This window comes from Dendrobates tinctorius, unplaced genomic scaffold, assembly GCF_039654945.1.
Source record: "Dendrobates tinctorius isolate UK_male_01 unplaced genomic scaffold, ASM3965494v1 ptg000315l, whole genome shotgun sequence".
Lineage (NCBI taxonomy): Eukaryota > Metazoa > Chordata > Amphibia > Anura > Dendrobatidae > Dendrobates > Dendrobates tinctorius.
This window is the reverse complement of record NW_027361982.1, coordinates 3,585,009-3,602,504: the sequence shown is the minus strand read 5'-3', so window position 1 is coordinate 3,602,504 and position 17,496 is coordinate 3,585,009. Positions and strand designations below refer to the sequence as shown.

General features: G+C 41.5%; 1 protein-coding gene across 3 annotated transcripts in view; it reads left to right on the top strand.

Moving 5' to 3' along the window:
- LOC141073822 (major histocompatibility complex class I-related gene protein-like) overlaps positions 1 to 17,496 on the top strand; it is a 102,804-nt gene that overhangs the window by 56,123 nt on the left and 29,185 nt on the right. Inside the window, exons 1-3 of one of the 3 annotated variants that reach the window (XM_073561281.1) lie at positions 282 to 479; positions 3,635 to 3,913; positions 7,126 to 7,215. In XM_073561281.1, the coding sequence (XP_073417382.1) occupies positions 344 to 479; positions 3,635 to 3,913; positions 7,126 to 7,215 (505 nt within the window). In that variant the 5' untranslated portion in view covers positions 282 to 343. Of the gene's footprint in view, positions 1 to 281; positions 480 to 3,634; positions 3,914 to 7,125; positions 7,216 to 17,496 lie in introns of those variants that run through there. The other 2 variants (XM_073561277.1, XM_073561280.1) reach the window with 2 other exon arrangements.

The following is a 17,496-nucleotide window of genomic DNA, read 5'->3' as shown; positions in this document are numbered from 1 at the left end:
GTCCGTGCAATGTATTATATCTCCTTTCAATATTATTTATTGATGTAAAACCGTTAAAATTATAGCTGTCCACTTATGTCCTCCATCTGGGCGGAAAGGCAAGTCTCCCCTCTACGCAGACATTATACAGGGGTGTATATCTCCTCCATGGCTCTTTCTCGTAGTAATTTCTTTACAACAGGCTATTATTTCGATGACCACTAGATGGCAGTAGAGTATAAGGCAAAAAGAGAGCCTTTCCTGCTTTTTTTTTTATTTTTTTAATTTTTTTAAGGCAACTGCAGCCCAGTTTCCCGCTCCCTTCTTCTTCAGCTATCAGAGCTTGCAAAATGGCGTCGCCCACATGGAGCCCCGGGGTCCCGAGGGGGCGCAATCGCCGCCGTTGCACCTCTGGAGCACAACCACTTTGTCACTTGGAGATGCCTCCTTCTCCTCAGGGACACTATCTCTCCCGTGTCTGAACTGGGACAGCACTGAAGGTAAGACCCAGGGCTGCACCCTGACTATGTGGAGGTGCTATAAGAAGGCCTTACCTCCACTGTTTCTCTGTGCGTGCTAGGAGCAGTCCCACGGGTATAGTTCCGATCTCAGTGTTCTGCTTGAAGCCCTCCTGGAGTTATGCTCCCAGCCCAGGTCTGTGTCCAGAACCCGGGGTGATAGCCAGGGAACCTGGCTTGCCCCTCGCCGGCCACCTAGGGGTGCTGAATCCTACAGGTATCTTCCAGGGTAGCAGGGGAACCAAGTCAGGATGTTTTGCAGCAAATTGTAAAGTTTAAAGAGGAAGTTTCGTGTTCTAAAAGCAGGAGCCCAAGTGAAGTGCTTCTTCCCTGTTAGGTGCCCAGGCCACGCCACAGAATGGTTTTTAACAGGGAAAAATGCAAAGTACTACATCTGGGCAATAAAAATGAAAAAAGCATATACAGAATGGGAGGAATAGGGCTAAGCAACAGCTCATGTGAAAAAGACTTGGGTATACTAATAGATCACAGACTGAATATGAGTCAGCTGTGTGATGCAGCAGCAAAAAAGGCAAATGCAATTCTAGGATGTATTAACAGAAGCATACAGTCTAGATCACGTGTAGTCATTATTGCCCTCTATTCCTCTTTGGTCAGACCTCATCTGGAATACTGTGTCCAGTTTTGGGCCCCACATTTTAAAAAAGACATCAACAAATTGGAGCAAGTTCAGAAAAGAGCGACCAGAATGGTGACCGGTCTACAAACCCTGTCTTATGAGGAAAGGTTGCAGGATTTGGGAATGTTTAGCTTGCAAAAGAGAAGACTGAGAGGAGACATAATAGCTGTCTACAAATATCTCAAGGGCTGTCACATTGTAGAAGGATCATCTTTATTCTCATTTTCACAAGAAAAGACTAGAAGCAATGGGATGAAACTCAATGGGAGGAGACAGATTAGATATTAGAAAAAACTTTTTGACAATTAGAGTGATCAATGAGTGGAACAGGCTGCCACGAGAGGTGGTGAGTTCTCCTTCAATAGAAGTTTTTAAACAGAGGCTGGACAGACATCTGTCTGGGATGATTTAGCGAATTCTGCTTTGAGCAGGGGGTTGGACTAGATGGCCCTGGAGGTCCCTTCCAACTCTACGATTCTATGATTCTATGTGATAGCTTTTCAGAGTGGTGTGAAATCAATGTAAAACCTTACCTGAACAACTTGTAGCCCAATGTCATTCAAACACCTTACGATGGTTTGTGTAGACACTGTTTGACACTTTAAACTTGGTATGTTATTCCAATTTCGTTTTCAGTACATAATGGATCATTATGCGACATTCTTCTAACCTGATGGTCCATGCACAGGTTCTCATCTGTCCTCCTCATCCTCTCATTCCAGTTCATCAATGTTCTCCCAACCACTGGGACACGCAACATTGAACAGTGCTGACAACTCGGCCTATAGGTGTAGCGATCTGTCGGAGTGAGAAACCCAAGGTCTCTCAGTTCTAGTATTCAAGTACTCTGTCCCTGTCTGTTTGTGATAACTAGAAGATTGACAAACAGGATGCATCATGTAATTATGCCACAAGACTATCTGATTTTTGTAGTTTGATTTGAAAATCTGCTAGTTCATTGATTTGCATAGCCTTATCCATGTCTTTTTGGAGTTGCAGTTTCAATGTCATACACATAATTGACATAGCTACTGTCATGACGAAAGTGTTGGCGCCTTGAAATTGTTCCAGAAAATGAAGTATTTCTCCCAGAAAATTATTGCAAGTATACATGCTTTGTTATACACATGTTTATTTCCTTTATGTGTATTGGAACAACACAAAAAAACAAAAAATACAAGAAAAAAAGGCAAATTGGACATCATTTCACACACAACTCCAAAAAGGGCAATCTTAAGATCTCTAAAGAGGTGTTCAATGGGATTTAGATCAGGACTCATTGCTGCCACTTCACAACTCTCCAGGGCTTTGTTTCCATCAATTCCTGGGTGCTTCTTGAAGTATGTTTGGGGTCATTGTTCTGCTGGCAGACCCATGACCTAGGACACAAACCCAGCTTTCTGACACTTGGCACTACATTGCAACTCCAAATCTTTTTGTAATCTTCAGATTTCACGATGCCTTGCACCCAGTCCAGGCACCTAGTGTCAGAGGCAGCAACACAAACACAAAACATCTTTGACCATGTTTGACTGTAGGTACTGTGTTCTTTTCTTTGTAGACCTCATTCCATTTTCGGTAAACAGTAGAATGGCTTGGTCTCATCTGTCCAGAAGATGCTTTCTAAGAAGGATTTTGGCTTACTCACATACATTTTGGCAGACTGCAGTCAAGCTTTCTTTTATGTCTGTGTCAGCAGTGGGATCCTCCAAATTCTTCAGCCATAGCGTTCATTTCATTCAAATGTGGACTGATAGTTTGCACTGACCCTGATGCTCCCTGATCCTGCAGGACAGCTTGAATTTCCTTGGACCTTGATTGAGGCTGCTTTTCCACCATCCAGACTATTCTGCGTTACAACCTTTCATCAATTTTTCTCTGCTGTGCACATCCAGGGAGATTAGCTACCATGCCGTGGGTTGTAAATTTCTTGATTATGCTGCTCACCATGGACAAAGGAACATCAAGATATCTGGAGATGGACTTGTAACCTTGAGATTGTTGATATTGTTCAACAATTTTGGTTCTCAAGTCCTCAAACAGTTCTCTTCTCTTTTTGTTTTCCATGCTTAGTGTGGCACACACAGACACACAATGCAAATATTGCGTCAACTTCTCCCCTTTCTATTTGGTTTCAGGTGTGATTTTCATATTGCTCGCACCAGTTACTTGCAACATATGAGTGTGAACAAGTGTCACATGCTTGAAACAAAGTTGTTTAGTCACCATTTTGGAATGGTGCCAACATTTTGGGGGATTTGAGTGAAATTATGTCAAAACTGCACTTTTATTCTCTTTTTTGTGTTGTTTCAAAACACACAAAGAAAATAAACGTGTATAACAAAACATTTGAAATTTCAATAATTTTCAGAGAGAAATACTTCATTTTCTGGAACAATTTCAAGGGTGCCAACACTTTCGGTCATGACTGTATGCATATAACCCACTTGTTGTAAATACATATAAATATTCTATGTAACATGTTTCTCTTTGACAGATTTCCATTTTGTTCAGGTGATGACCAGCTGTGAGCTGCGAGATGATGGCAGCACCATAGGTTATAAGCAGTATAGGTATGATGGAGAAGAGTTCATGTATTTTGACACAACAACAGGAACATTTATACCTACAATGGCTGAGGCTCGTATCATCACTCAGAAATGGAACAGACCGGATCTTAGAATGAGGGAAGTAACCAAGATCTATATGGAGAATGAATGTACAGAGAGGCTGAAGAGATTCATTGAATACAGGAAAGAAGATCTGGAGAAGAGAGGTAACACAATACCTATAAATCGCCGTTGTGGCACGTGCGGTCATCCATGCCACACGGTCTGAACGTGGACTGAACTGGCCGCAGATCTCCTGACCCAAACTTGACAACCTCAGTATATGCAGCCATCGCCCCCTTCCCCATACCACGGCTGTGGAGTTCCAATGGGTTGTTGGCAGCTAGAGATCTGCTGAAGACCCCTGTGCCTGTTAGGCTAGGTTCACATTGCGTTAGGGCATCCGTTTAACGGATCCGTTAAACGGATGCACTAACCCTGATGTCATTTTTGACATCTTTAGCGCCATAGTGCTAACGGTATGCGTTAACGCATGGTAGCGCTCCGGTACCAAGCGCTACCATGCGTTAGCCCATACCGTCCTATGCACAGCGAACGGATCCATTCGCTGTGCGTTAATGCCAACGCACCCAAAAACGCTGCAAGCAGCGTTCGAGGGTGCGTCATGAAATAACGCATACTTGCTAACGCATGCCGATTTCGGAATGCGTTAGTATGCGTTATTATCATTGCGGGCAATGGGTGCCCTAACGGATCCGTTAGATAGCATTAACGCCGCTATCTAACGGATCCCGATAGCGGATTGCCCCTAACGCAATGTGAACCCTGCCTTATTATGTTACTTCTATCATGATCGGCATGTAGCCAGACTTCATAGGAGACTCTGATTTTTACTATATACTTCAATACTGTGGTATTGCAGCATACCACGTAAGTGATCAAACTATCGCAGAATCAAGTTGCCTAAAAGAAAAAAGCTTTTTAAACTATAGAAAATAAATAAATATTCAAACAAACTCAAAGGGTTGGAGTGCACCACCGTTAGGGATCGCCTGTTACATGCTAAAAAACAATGCTGCAAAGTACAAGAAAAAGAAGCATGCAATACACAGGGATCACCAGGTAGTAGTAACAAAAATATATATATACATTTTTATTATGTGACAAATACACAACACTGCAAACACTTATTAAAAACCTTTAAAATTGCAAAAATGCAAAGAAACTTGATCTATGTCCCACAATAGGGTCATGCCCTTGCCACTCCACAATAAAATATCGCTCTATACATCCAAGCACTGTTAACAATTAGTTAGGCCAATACAGGTCAAATTAAACATGCAGAGTTAAATGTGCAGACTAATAGTCCAATATTAATAACAAGATGCACATAAAGAATAGCATCTACTCCACAGTTCTAAATAAACACATTCCAGATATAATTTTTTACGTGGATCACATGACAATAATAAACCACTCTCGTGGCGATCAAAAAAATGCATGATATAATTATTGCCGAAATAGTGCTCTAAGTACCCAATAATTGAGTCCAAGAGGGACCCGACCAGCCTGGATCCAATATAGATAAGTCTGTAAGGTGCAGAACTTAAACTGAAGTCCTAATATCCAACACAGGGCTACAAGGAGTATGAACAACTGTTATAAACATAAGCCACTTTTTAATATGGGCTAGTTTTCAATGGAGCACAGAAAAAAATTCATCTGTAAAAGTAATCCCCTGTGGCCTGAATCAGTAATATGCCCCTAGATGGAAAGGGGGAAGAAGCCCATACAATCTGAGCTCAAAAGTGAAGTCTGCATGGTTCAGTGCCTGGGAGGAAAGCCCTGGTATGGTAGAGGTTCGCTCTTGTCATCTGCACCTCAAAAACATTTCTAGAATTCGACCTTTTCTTACTTTTGACTCTGCAAAAACTCTTACTGTTTCTCTTATTCATTCTCGTCTCGACTATTGTAACTCTCTTCTAATCGGTCTCCCTCTTACCAAACTCTCCCCTCTCCAATCTGTCTTGAATGCTGCAGCCAGGATCATATTCCTCACCAATCGTTACACCGATGCCTCTACCTTGTGCCAGTCATTACACTGGCTACCCATCCACTCCAGAATTCAGTATAAACTTATTACCCTCACCCACAAAGCCCTCCATGGCTCAGCACCACCCTACATCTCCTCCCTTGTTTCAGTATACCACCCTACTCGCGCCCTCCGTTCTGCTGATGACCTGAGGTTAGTATCCTCAATAGTCAGAACCTCCCACTCCCGTCTCCAAGACTTTACACGTGCCGCGCCAATTCTTTGGAATGCACTTCCCAGGTCAATACGATTAGTCCCCAATCCCCACAATTTTAAGCGTGTCCTGAAAATGCATTTATTCAGACTGGCCTATCGCCTCAACACATTAACCTAACCTATCCCTGTGTGGCAGAGCCAAAAGTTTTACCATAACCAGGTTCCCAGCATCATGTTCCCACATGCTTTATGCATCCATTAGCCCTCTGTGTCTGTACTGTTACACACTTAACATTATGGCTGGTCCATACAATCAGGGCAACTGTTACCACCCACCTTTCGTGTCTACCTCTTTCCTCAAAGACTGTAAGCTTGCGAGCAGGGCCCTCACTCCTCTTGGTATTTGTTATAATCTACTGTATGTGATTATTGTTATGCTGTAATGTCTATTGTCTGTACAAATCCCCTCTGAAATGTAAAGTGCTGCGGAATATGTCGGCGCTATAAAAATAAAATTTATTATTATTATTATTAGGTTAAGCGAAGTGGAGGAGGCATGGGCACAAATTTGCCCGACGCGTGTCGCCAGAAGACCTGGCATGCATATCTGCATGCCATATAAGCGATCAGCCTGCACACAATGAGTGTCCCATAGTGGGACACAGTGTAAAACATAGAATGAAAGAAAAAAAAGTTAAATAATTGTAAAAATATAAAAAAATAAATATTTATTCCAGCAATGAATTAATATTTGTATAAAAAAAATCTAAACAATAAGAGTACACATATTTAGTATCGCTGTGTCCGTAATGACCCGACCTATAAAACTGTCCCACTAGTTAACCCCTTTAGTGAACACCATTAAAAAAAAAAAAAAAACAAGACAAAAAACAATGCTTTATCATCATACCGCCGAACAAAAAGTGGAATAACACGCAATCAAAAAGACGGATATAAATAACCATGGTACCGCTGAAAACGTCATCTTGTCCCACAAAAAACAAACCGCCATATAGCTCCATCACCGGAAAATAAAAAAGTTATAGCTTTCAGAATAAAGCGATGCAAAAATAATTATTTTTTCAATAAAATAATCTGATTTTGTACAAAAGAGAAAAAAAAGTGATGGCACTCACTGTTCTGTCGTGACAATTCTTTATTAATTAAAAGGCATTGGCACGGGAGGAACGTACAGAGAGTGGACAACGGCTGTTTCACGCACTTGCGCTTCAACGGGTCCTGAGGCTGAAATACAAGCAGGTGAGAATTTAGAAGCACACACATGTGGACACACCTCCTGATTTCTGACTCATACTGGAGTGAAACGTGAACAAATTTAGTCAAATACAGAATTAAAAACAAGGGTTAAAAAATCTCTATCATAATAAAATGTGGAAATACAAACACTGAGCAGTTCCTACAAAAACACCGCCATATCTATTTTCTCATTTAACGCTAAAGGTCATGTGGCATTCGATCGTAGAATCCACTTAGATTCTCTTTGTAAGAGAATTCTATGATGGTTTCCCCCTTGGGTTGGCTGTGATACTTTTTCTACACCTGCGAACCGCAGCGACTCTGCATTACCCCCATGCACTTTTTTAACATGCTCTATCAGACACAACAAAAAAACAGATTTGCAAAAATACTCTGCAGTAAAATATATGACAGTAATCAGCAAGTGCTGGATAACAAATACAGGGTATTGAGTTGATACTTTTTTTGCAAAAAAAAAAAAGTATACCAAGCTGCTTCACCGCGTGAAGGTAAGCCGTATTGAAGCAGAATATGTTTTTAATCTGTTTTTTCCTTGCCTAGCATGGTTTGAGAGACCCCACCCCTCTCTTGTGTGGCATGCACAAAAGAGCTGTCTTGCACCACAAGCCCATACCAAGAAGCGCCTGTCCGAATCCTGTTCATTTTAGACACTGTTCAGATGTTCAGGTTTTAAATACATTAGATAGGGACTGCTTCAATACGGGTTACCTTGACGCGGTGAAGCAGCTTGGTATACTTTTTTTGCAAAAAAAGTATCGACTAAATACCCTGTATTTGTTATCCAACACTTGCTGATTACTGTCATATATTTTACTGCAGAGTATTTTTGCAAATCTGTTTTCTTGTTGTGTCTCAGTTAGTGGGTGGTGTGAACATTGTCTTACCGACTTGTTCACATTGTGCATGTCACATGTGTTTTTAATTTATTATGCTCTATCAGACGAGGGACCCCTTTTCCTGTGGAAAAAGACTGAAAATGCTCTCTAAATCTAACATACAATGGACGAATAGTTTTTCCTAAATAATAAAAACCACAGGGACAGAAGATGACATACACAACTTGGGTTGTTTTACAAGAAATAAAGTTCTGGACCTCATGCTGAATTGTTCCGATTTTGAGAGATTTTCCTGTCAATTTAAAGGGGCAGTTCTTGCACTTATAATTGCCTACAGGACTGTTCAGACCTAGCCAGTTTTTATTATCACTTTTATATCTGTTGCAGACCAGAAGGTCTTTTAAGTTTTTACTTCGGAGACTCGCAAATAGAGGACCTCTCTTGACAATATCAGTTAAATCCTTGTCCCTCTCTAATAAATGCCAATTCTTTCTAATGACACTCCTGATATAATTGTCCATTGGACTGAAAGAGAACGAAAAAGTGAAACGTTTTTTATTTTTTTCTGCAGCAGAGTTTTTTTCTGCAACTGTTTGAGAGATATTCAAGTTATCAACACGGGACATGGCGTTATCTAGAACTGCACTAGGATAACCTCTATTCTCAAAGCGTTTTTTCAAAGCCTGCGCTTGCTTCTGATAACCAGCATATGGGCTGTTAAATCTCTTCAATCTCAGTAATTGTGCATATGGGAGAGAGTTTTTCACATAATATGGATGCACACTGTCAAAATACAAGAGACCATTAGTGGCAGACGGTTTCCGATACATTTCCGTGTGCAAGGACCCATCATGTACCCACAAATTAATGTCTAAAAATTCCAGACATGTGCCCCCGAACTTAAATGTGAACTTCATATTCATCTGATTATTGTCATTTAGCCATCCCACAAATGATGAAAAAATAGATTCCGTTCCATCCCAAACTATGAACACGTCATCCACATAGCAAACAAATAAACGGATATGCTTCAAAAAGGGATTGAGAATCGAATATATATATATATATATATATATATATACACAGTGGGGCAAAAAAGTATTTAGTCAGTCAGCAATAGTGCAAGTTCCACCACTTAAAAAGATGAGAGGCGTCTGTAATTTACATCATAGGTAGACCTCAACTATGGGAGACAAACTGAGAAAAAAAAATCCAGAAAATCACATTGTCTGTTTTTTTTTTCATTTTATTGGCATATTATGGTGGAAAATAAGTATTTGGTCAGAAACAAAATTTCATCTCAATACTTTTGAGATCTGGAGACTGGCTAGGCCACTCCAGGACTTTGAAATGCTTCTTACGAAGCCACTCCTTCGCTGCCCTGGCGGTGTGCTTTGGATCATTGTCATGTTGAAAGACCCAGCCACGTTTCATCTTCAATGCCCTTGCTGATGGAAGGAGGTTTGCACTCAAAATCTCACGATACACGGCCCCATTCATTCTTTCATGTACCCGGATCAGTCGTCCTGGCCCCTTTGCAGAGAAACAGCCCCAAAGCATGATGTTTCCACCACCATGCTTTACAGTAGGTATGGTGTTTGATGGATGCAACTCAGTATTCTTTTTCCTCCAAACACGACAAGTTGTGTTTCTACCAAACAGTTCCAGTTTGGTTTCATCAGACCATAGGACATTCTCCCAAAACTCCTCTGGATCATCCAAATGCTCTCTAGCAAACTTCAGACGGGCCCGGACATGTACAGGCACTGCAGGATCTGAGTCCATGGTGGCGTAGTGTGTTACTTATGGTAGGCCTTGTTACATTGGTCCCAGCTCTCTGCAGTTCATTCACTAGGTCCCCCCGCGTGGTTCTGGGATTTTTGCTCACCGTTCTTGTGATCATTCTGACCCCACGGGGTGGGATTTTGCGTGGAGCACCAGATCGAGGGAGATTATCAGTGGTCTTGTATGTCTTCCATTTTCTAATTATTGCTCCCACAGTTGATTTCTTCACTCCAAGCTGGTTGGCTATTGCAGATTCAGTCTTCCCAGCCTGGTGCAGGGCTACAATTTTGTTTCTGGTGTCCTTTGACAGCTCTTTGGTCTTCACCATAGTGGAGTTTGGAGTCAGACTGTTTGAGGGTGTGCACAGGTGTCTTTTTATACTGATAACAAGTTTAAACAGGTGTCATTACTACAGGTAATGAGTGGAGGAAAGAGGAGACTCTTAAAGAAGAAGTAACAGGTCTGTGAGAGCCAGAAATCTTGATTGGGCGGCACGGTGGCTCAGTGGTTAGCGCTGCAGCCTTGCAGCGCTGGGGTCCTGGGTTCGAATCCCACCAAGGACAACATCTGCAAGGAGTTTGTATGTTCTCCCCGTGTTTGCGTGGGTTTCCTCCCACATTCGAAAGACATACTAATAGGGAATTTAGATTGTGAGCCCCATCGGGGATGATGATGTGTGCAAACTGTAAAGCGCTGCGGAATATGCGAAAAGATTTATTTTTTATTGCTTGTTTCTGACCAAATACTTATTTTCCACCATAATATGCAAATAAAATGAAAAAAAAAACAGACAATGTGATTTTCTGGATTTTTTTTTCTCAGTTTGTCTCCCATAGTTGAGGTCTACCTATGATGTAAATTACAGACGCCTCTCTTCTTTTTAAGTGGTGGAACTTGCACTATTGCTGACTGACTAAATACTTTTTTGCCCCACTGTATATTTCTCTTCGAAATCCGCGAGGAACAGATTTGCAAACCTGCATGCAACGGGCGTGCCCATTGCTGTCCCCTCTATTTGTTTATACCAAGTTTCATCAAATTGGAACACATTGTGGGTAAGGATAAATTACAAACTCTCACAAATAAAATCCACCATCTCAGGGTCTTTTCCTGTGCTGCCAACAATGTGTCTAATAGACTCAACCCCCTGACAATGTGGAATTCTGATATAAAGGCTCTCAATATCGATCGAGGCCATGCATAAATTGTCCTGCCAATCAAAATCTTTTATGATATTAATAAAGTCCCTGGAGTCTTTAACGCATGAAGGGATTTCTCGGAGTAGAGGGCATAGCAACCAATCTATGTACTGGGATAGGGGCTCTGTGAGTGACCCTAGCCCAGACACAATGGGGCGACCCGGGGGCATGTTTGAGATTTATGCACCTTAGGGATGTGGTACTAGTGAGGTTTTCGGGAAAAATCGGGTATTAACTTCTCCGCTCTTTGTTTTGATAAAACATTCCTCTTCACATATTTGCGCAAAAGAGATTGTAAATTTTCGACTTGAATAGCAGTCATGGAACTGCTTTGGGGTTAAGGAGCAGTGCTGAATCTTCTGTCTCTCTTATGTATTTTCAATAAAATAGTAGTTTTTAATGTATAAAAGCACCAAAACATAAAAAAATTATATAAATGAGGTATCGCTGTCATCGTACTGACCCGAAGAATAAAACTGCTTTAGCAATTTTACCACACGCTGGTTGCTGGTTTTTGTTCATTCTGCCTCCCAAAAATCGGAATAAAAAGCGATCAAAAAATGTCATGTGCCCGAAAATGGTACCAATAAAAATGTCAACTCGTCCCGCAAAAAACAAGACCTCACATGATTCTTTGGGCCAAAATATGGAAAAACTATTTTTTGTGATAAAGACCATCGTTTAGCATATGACAGCTGCCAAACATAAAAACCTGCTATAAATAATAAATCAAACCCCCCTTTATCACCCCCTTATATGTGAAAATTAATAAAATTAAAAAAAATTATTTATTTCCATTTTCCCATTAGGGTTAGGGTTGGAGTTAAAGTTAGGGTTAGGGCTGGGATTAGGGTTAGGGGTGTGTTAGGGTTAGGTTTGTGGTTAGGGTTGGGATTAGGGTTAGGGGTGTGTTGGGGTTAAGGTTGGAGTTACAATTGGGGGGTTTCCACTGTTTAGGCACATCAGGGACTCCAAACGCGACATGCGTCTAATCTCAATTCCAGCCAATTCTACGTTGAAAAAGGTCAAACAGTGCTCCTTCCCTTCCGAGCTCTGTTATGCACCCAAACAGTGGTTTTCCCCCAAATATGAGGCATCAGCATACTCAGTACAAATTGCACAACAACTTTTTGGGGTCCAATTTCTCCTGTTACCCTTGGTAAAATAAAAAAAATTGGATCTGAAGTAAATTTTTTGTGAAAAGTTAAATGTTCATTTTATTTTAAACATTCCAAAAATTCCTGTGAAGTGTTAATAAACTTCTTGAATGTGGTTTTGAGCACCCTCAGGGGTGCAGTTTTTAGAATGGTGTAACTTTTTGGTATTTTCTATCATATAGACCCCTCAAAGTGACTTCAAATATGATGTGGTCCCTAAAAAAATAATGTTGCAAAAATGAGAAATTGCTGGTCAACTTTTAACCCTTTTAACTTCCTAAGAAAAAAAGTTTTGGTTCCAAAATTGTGCTGATGTAAATTAGACATGTGGGAAATATTATTTATTAACTATTTTGTGTGACATATTTCTCTGCTTTAAGGGCATGAAAATTCAAAATTGGAAAATTGCAAAATTTTCAAAATTTTCGCCAAATTTCCATTTTTTTTCACAAATAAACGCAAGTCATATCAAAGAAATTTTACCACTATCTTGAATTACAATATGTCACGAGAAAACATTGTCAGAGTCACCGGGATCCATGGAAGCGTTCCATAGTTATTACATCATAAAGGGGCAGTGGTCAGAATTGTAAAAATTGGCCCGGTCATGAATGTACAAACCACCCTTGGGGGTAAAGAGGCTTTCCGTCAATGTTTTTTTTCTTCATATCACAATCTGTATTACAGTAAAAATCTACAAATTTTGCAAATTTCACCCTGGCCACTGAAGTCATTCTAGAGGCATATTTGGTCCCTGTTTCCCTGATTGGTATTATCCAGGTTATGATATATCTCTCTTTGTGAGTGGTGTGTTCAGGATACTTTGTATCCACTTTTTGGTCCAGGTTCATGGTTTGTATTATTTGGTTTTGTGATACTACCCGGGTCTTTGAGACCGTCTAACAATAACAGTAATACAATAGAGGTGCACTAGATACACAGTTCATATGTTTTTTATGGATGGCATACTTTGTTCTTAGATTCTCTCCTGATCTGTTCCATGCCATATTTCCCATAAGCAGATGCATAGTTAGTGGTTCAGCTCTGGGGTCGGGGGGCGAAACTTCTGAGTGAGCCCCTAACCAGGTTTTCAACACTGCGCACCCTAATTGTGGAATAGGGGAACCTCAGCAGATGACCATGCCATTACTAAAAAATAAATCTCTATGTAAACACCCAAACTGATATTCCTGCCATATAGAGCCCATATAGTGGTAGATACCAGTCCTGAAGAACAGGGACATACATAGAAATCATGGGGCTCTGTGGCAAAAATCCTATTTGGGCCCCCTACAAAAAATAATAATATTTGGTAGGGTCACAGAAGAGCATATCCTACAACTTTGCAGACCTTACAAAATAATTTTGCCCCTATTAAAGCCCTTTAGTGTTCCCACATATTAAAACTAATATACCTCTTTCAGTATGATTCAAACAAATGTGCCCCACAAACACAGTAAAATATCCCCACAGTAACCTCCACACACAAAGTATGATGACCCTACAGTACCCTCACAAATTATATCCCACAGTGACTCCAACACAGTAAGATGGCCCTCATAGTCCCCCATACACAGTATGTGTGATGACGTTGGGTGTGGACCACTGGTTTGGCTTACCATGGAGGGGCATCACTAAGTGATGACCAGGTCTTCACTAGCACCTTTGCTGGTGAGGATAGACTTGGGCCGTTAGGGAAGTCACCAGATGCCATTTCAAAGCAGTGCCCAGACCTGCGACAGCTGACTGATGGGTCAGAGGTACAAGCACAAAGCACAGAAGGCAGAGACAGAGATGTAATAAGACCATTCGAGGTCAAAGCAGGCAGCACTGGTTCAAAATACAAAGCCGGGATCAAGAGTGGAGGGGTCAGACTGAACGAGAAAACAAGCCGGGTCGTTAACAGTAGAGACGACGCAATAATTCACCAAAACAGGGTTCTAGATACTTACTGCAACTAGAAACCAACGTTCAGGCAAGGTGTGGAGGGAGGAGCTACCTAATGTATCCTCTGCTGGCAGCGGGTAGGCCAGGGAAGCAATACTGAGCAGGACACAGCAGATTAAATTCCCGCAGAGTCTTGCCGTGCATTCCAATAGCTAGGTGGAGATCCCCAGCAAGAGGAGGATGCAGCAGTGCTGAGAATGCTGCAAGAGGCAGTTTGGCGTGATGTCCTGACACTGGGAGGAGCAGAGCGGTGAACGCAGTAAGTAGGATGTTGCTGAGAGGGCATGCAAGTTACCAGTGTGACAGTATGATGGCCCCAACAGTCCTCTACAAAATATGATGGCCCCCACACATCGCTCCATACAGCATGATTGCCCTTCACACGGTATAACGGCCTGCACACATTATGATGAAACCCTCTAGCCCTCCAAACAGAATAATGGCCCCCCACATACAACTATAAACAGTATAATGGACCCCACAGAATCCTCCATACAGTATAACAGCACCGCATAACCCTTTCTCACTATATAACTGACCACTCACAGCCCTTCAAACGGTATGACTGACCCCCACACAACCATCCAAACAGTATAATTGGCCCTCATACAGCCCTCCAAACAGTATGATGTCCACTACACAGCTCTTCAGACAGTGTAATTCGCTTTCACACAACCCTCTAAACAATATAATGGCCCCCTCATAGTCCTCCAAATAGTATGATTGCTCCCCACATAGCCCTCCATATAGTATGATGTCCCCAAATACTATGATGGCCATAACATAGCACTCCAAATAGTATGATGGTCTCTACATAGCACTCCAAATAGTATGATGACCCCACAGTGCCTTCCAAATAGCATGATGGCCCCCACTTAGCCCTCCAACTGCATCAGGCTCGAAGGTGGAGGGGGCCCCAGCAGGCAGAGGTGTACTGCCCATAGCGGCACAGTATGCAGCTGCTATGGGGCCACTGAGTCAAGATTACGGGCGGGAGAGGGGCCCGGTGTCATGCAGCATCGAGTTCCTCTCCCTCCTGTAAGTGTAATCATGCGAATACCCAGAGCTGGGGAGAGAACGGCGTGCAGAGTGCAGGAGTTCAAAAAGGGGGCGCATCATGCAGGGACAGATGCTGGCCAATGAACGCTTTACTTACCAGACTGATGAGAGCGCTCACTGGCTGCTTTCTCTCCTCCTGCATGATACGTCCCAAAGGTGAGTGTTCACCTGTAGTCAGGGGGCTTGGGCTCGGGCTGCACTCAGCACACTGGGGACAAAAGTGGAGGAAGGGCAGGACTTATATTGTGTCTTCTGCTCCCTTCACTGTTCTATTCCCAGCAGCATCTCACAGGGAAGAGAGAGGAGGCTCCCTGCACAGGACAGCATGGCAGCAGCAGGGAGCCAATATCTTCTCTGCTGTGTCCCCATCCCCCACAGTGGGTTCTGCAGCCCTCTCCAGCTGATCTCTGCACTATGTGGCCGACCTTCTACATGGCTCATCTGAATTAAAAACACATGTGACATGCACACATATGAACAAGTCGGTAGGACAATGTTCACACCACCCACTGACTCAAACACAGAGAGCACAGAATGACAATTGTGCAGAAATATCCTGCAGTAAAACATAACAGTAGTCAGCAAGTGCTGATAAAAAGATGATAACAGATACAGGGTATTTAGTCGATACGTTTTTTTGCAAAAAAATGTATACCAAGCTGCTCCACCGTGTCAAGGTAACCCCTATTGAAGCAGTCCCTATCTAATGTATTATGTTATGTATCTGTTATGTTTTACTGCAGGATATTTCTGCACAATTGTCATTCTGTGCTCTCTGTGTTATGGCTCATCTGAATACCTGAAGTAATAAATTAGTACTTGTGTGTATGGTATGTATGTGCATCTGTGTATGTATGTGCATCTGTGTGTGTGTATATGTGTGTGTACATCTGTGTATTTGTGTGTGTACGTGCAGTAGTGCAGTACAGTATATGTGTATCTATGTGTGTATGTACAGTATGTGTGTGTATCTGTTTGCGTATGTAAATATAGTATATGTGTGTACATGTGTGTATCTATGTGTATGTATGTGGTCTGTATCTGTGTATGTGTGTACAGTATATGTATGTGTGAATCTATGTACTGTATATATATATACAGTATATGTGTCTACATTTGTGTATGTATGTTTGCGTATACGGTATATGTGTATGTACTGTATATGTGTGTACAATATGTTTATACTACAGCTCTGGCAAAAATTAAGCGACCACCACACCAAAACCCTGTCATGGGCAGCCCATTTTCCAGACCTGAACCTCATTGAAAACCTCTGGAATGTAATCAAGAGGATGATGGATAGTCACAAGCCATCAAACAAAGAACTGCTTAAATTTTTGCACCAGAAGCAGTGTGAAAGACTGGTGGCAAGCATGCCAAGACGCATGAAAGTTGTTTTTAAAAATCATGGTTTTTCCACAAAATATTGATCTCTGAACTCTTCCTGAGTTAAAACATTAATATTTTTTGTTTCTAAATGATTATAAACTTTTTTTCTTAGCATTATTTGAGGTCTGAAAGCACTGTTTGCTTGTTTTTAAATTTTGACCATTTTTCTTTGTCTGAAAAAAAATACAAAATTTATTGCTTAGAAATTCGGAGACATGTTGTCAGAAGTTTACAGACTAAAAGAACAATTTATATTTTACTCAACAATATACCTATAAAGAGAAAAATCAGACAAACTGAACATTTGAACGTGGTCTCTTATTTTTTGCCAGAGCTGTATATGTGTTTATAAATAGTGTGTGTATGTACGGTATATGTATGTACTTTGTATGTGTATCTGTACGGTATATGTGTGTATGTATGTACGTTGTACAGTATGTGTGTATGAATGGTATGTGTATGTACGGTATGTGTGTGTATCTGTGTATTTATGTAATGTATATGTGTGTACCCGCGTGTGTATGTATGGTATATGTATGTATGGTGTATGTGTGTAAGTGGCTCACTTGCTGATCACTGAGGATTCGACCACTGGGCCCCCCAGAGATTCTGAGAACAGGGGTCTGCAGTCTCGTCCTAGATGGAGCAGATGCTTGGCCTCCACTCTATTCATTATCTATAGAGCTGCTGAGCGTTGCGCTCGGCTATTTCCGTCAGTTCCATAGACAATGAATAGAGTAGATATCAGACATATAATGTGATATATATACATGGTCGGTCCCTGCCGATTCCAGCAGTTATCACGTAACCAAGAGGAGGCACTCTGCCCACTTTCTGTCATGTGCCAACTAGAGTTTCAGCCATGTCTGCAGTGTTTATTCACTGGCATAG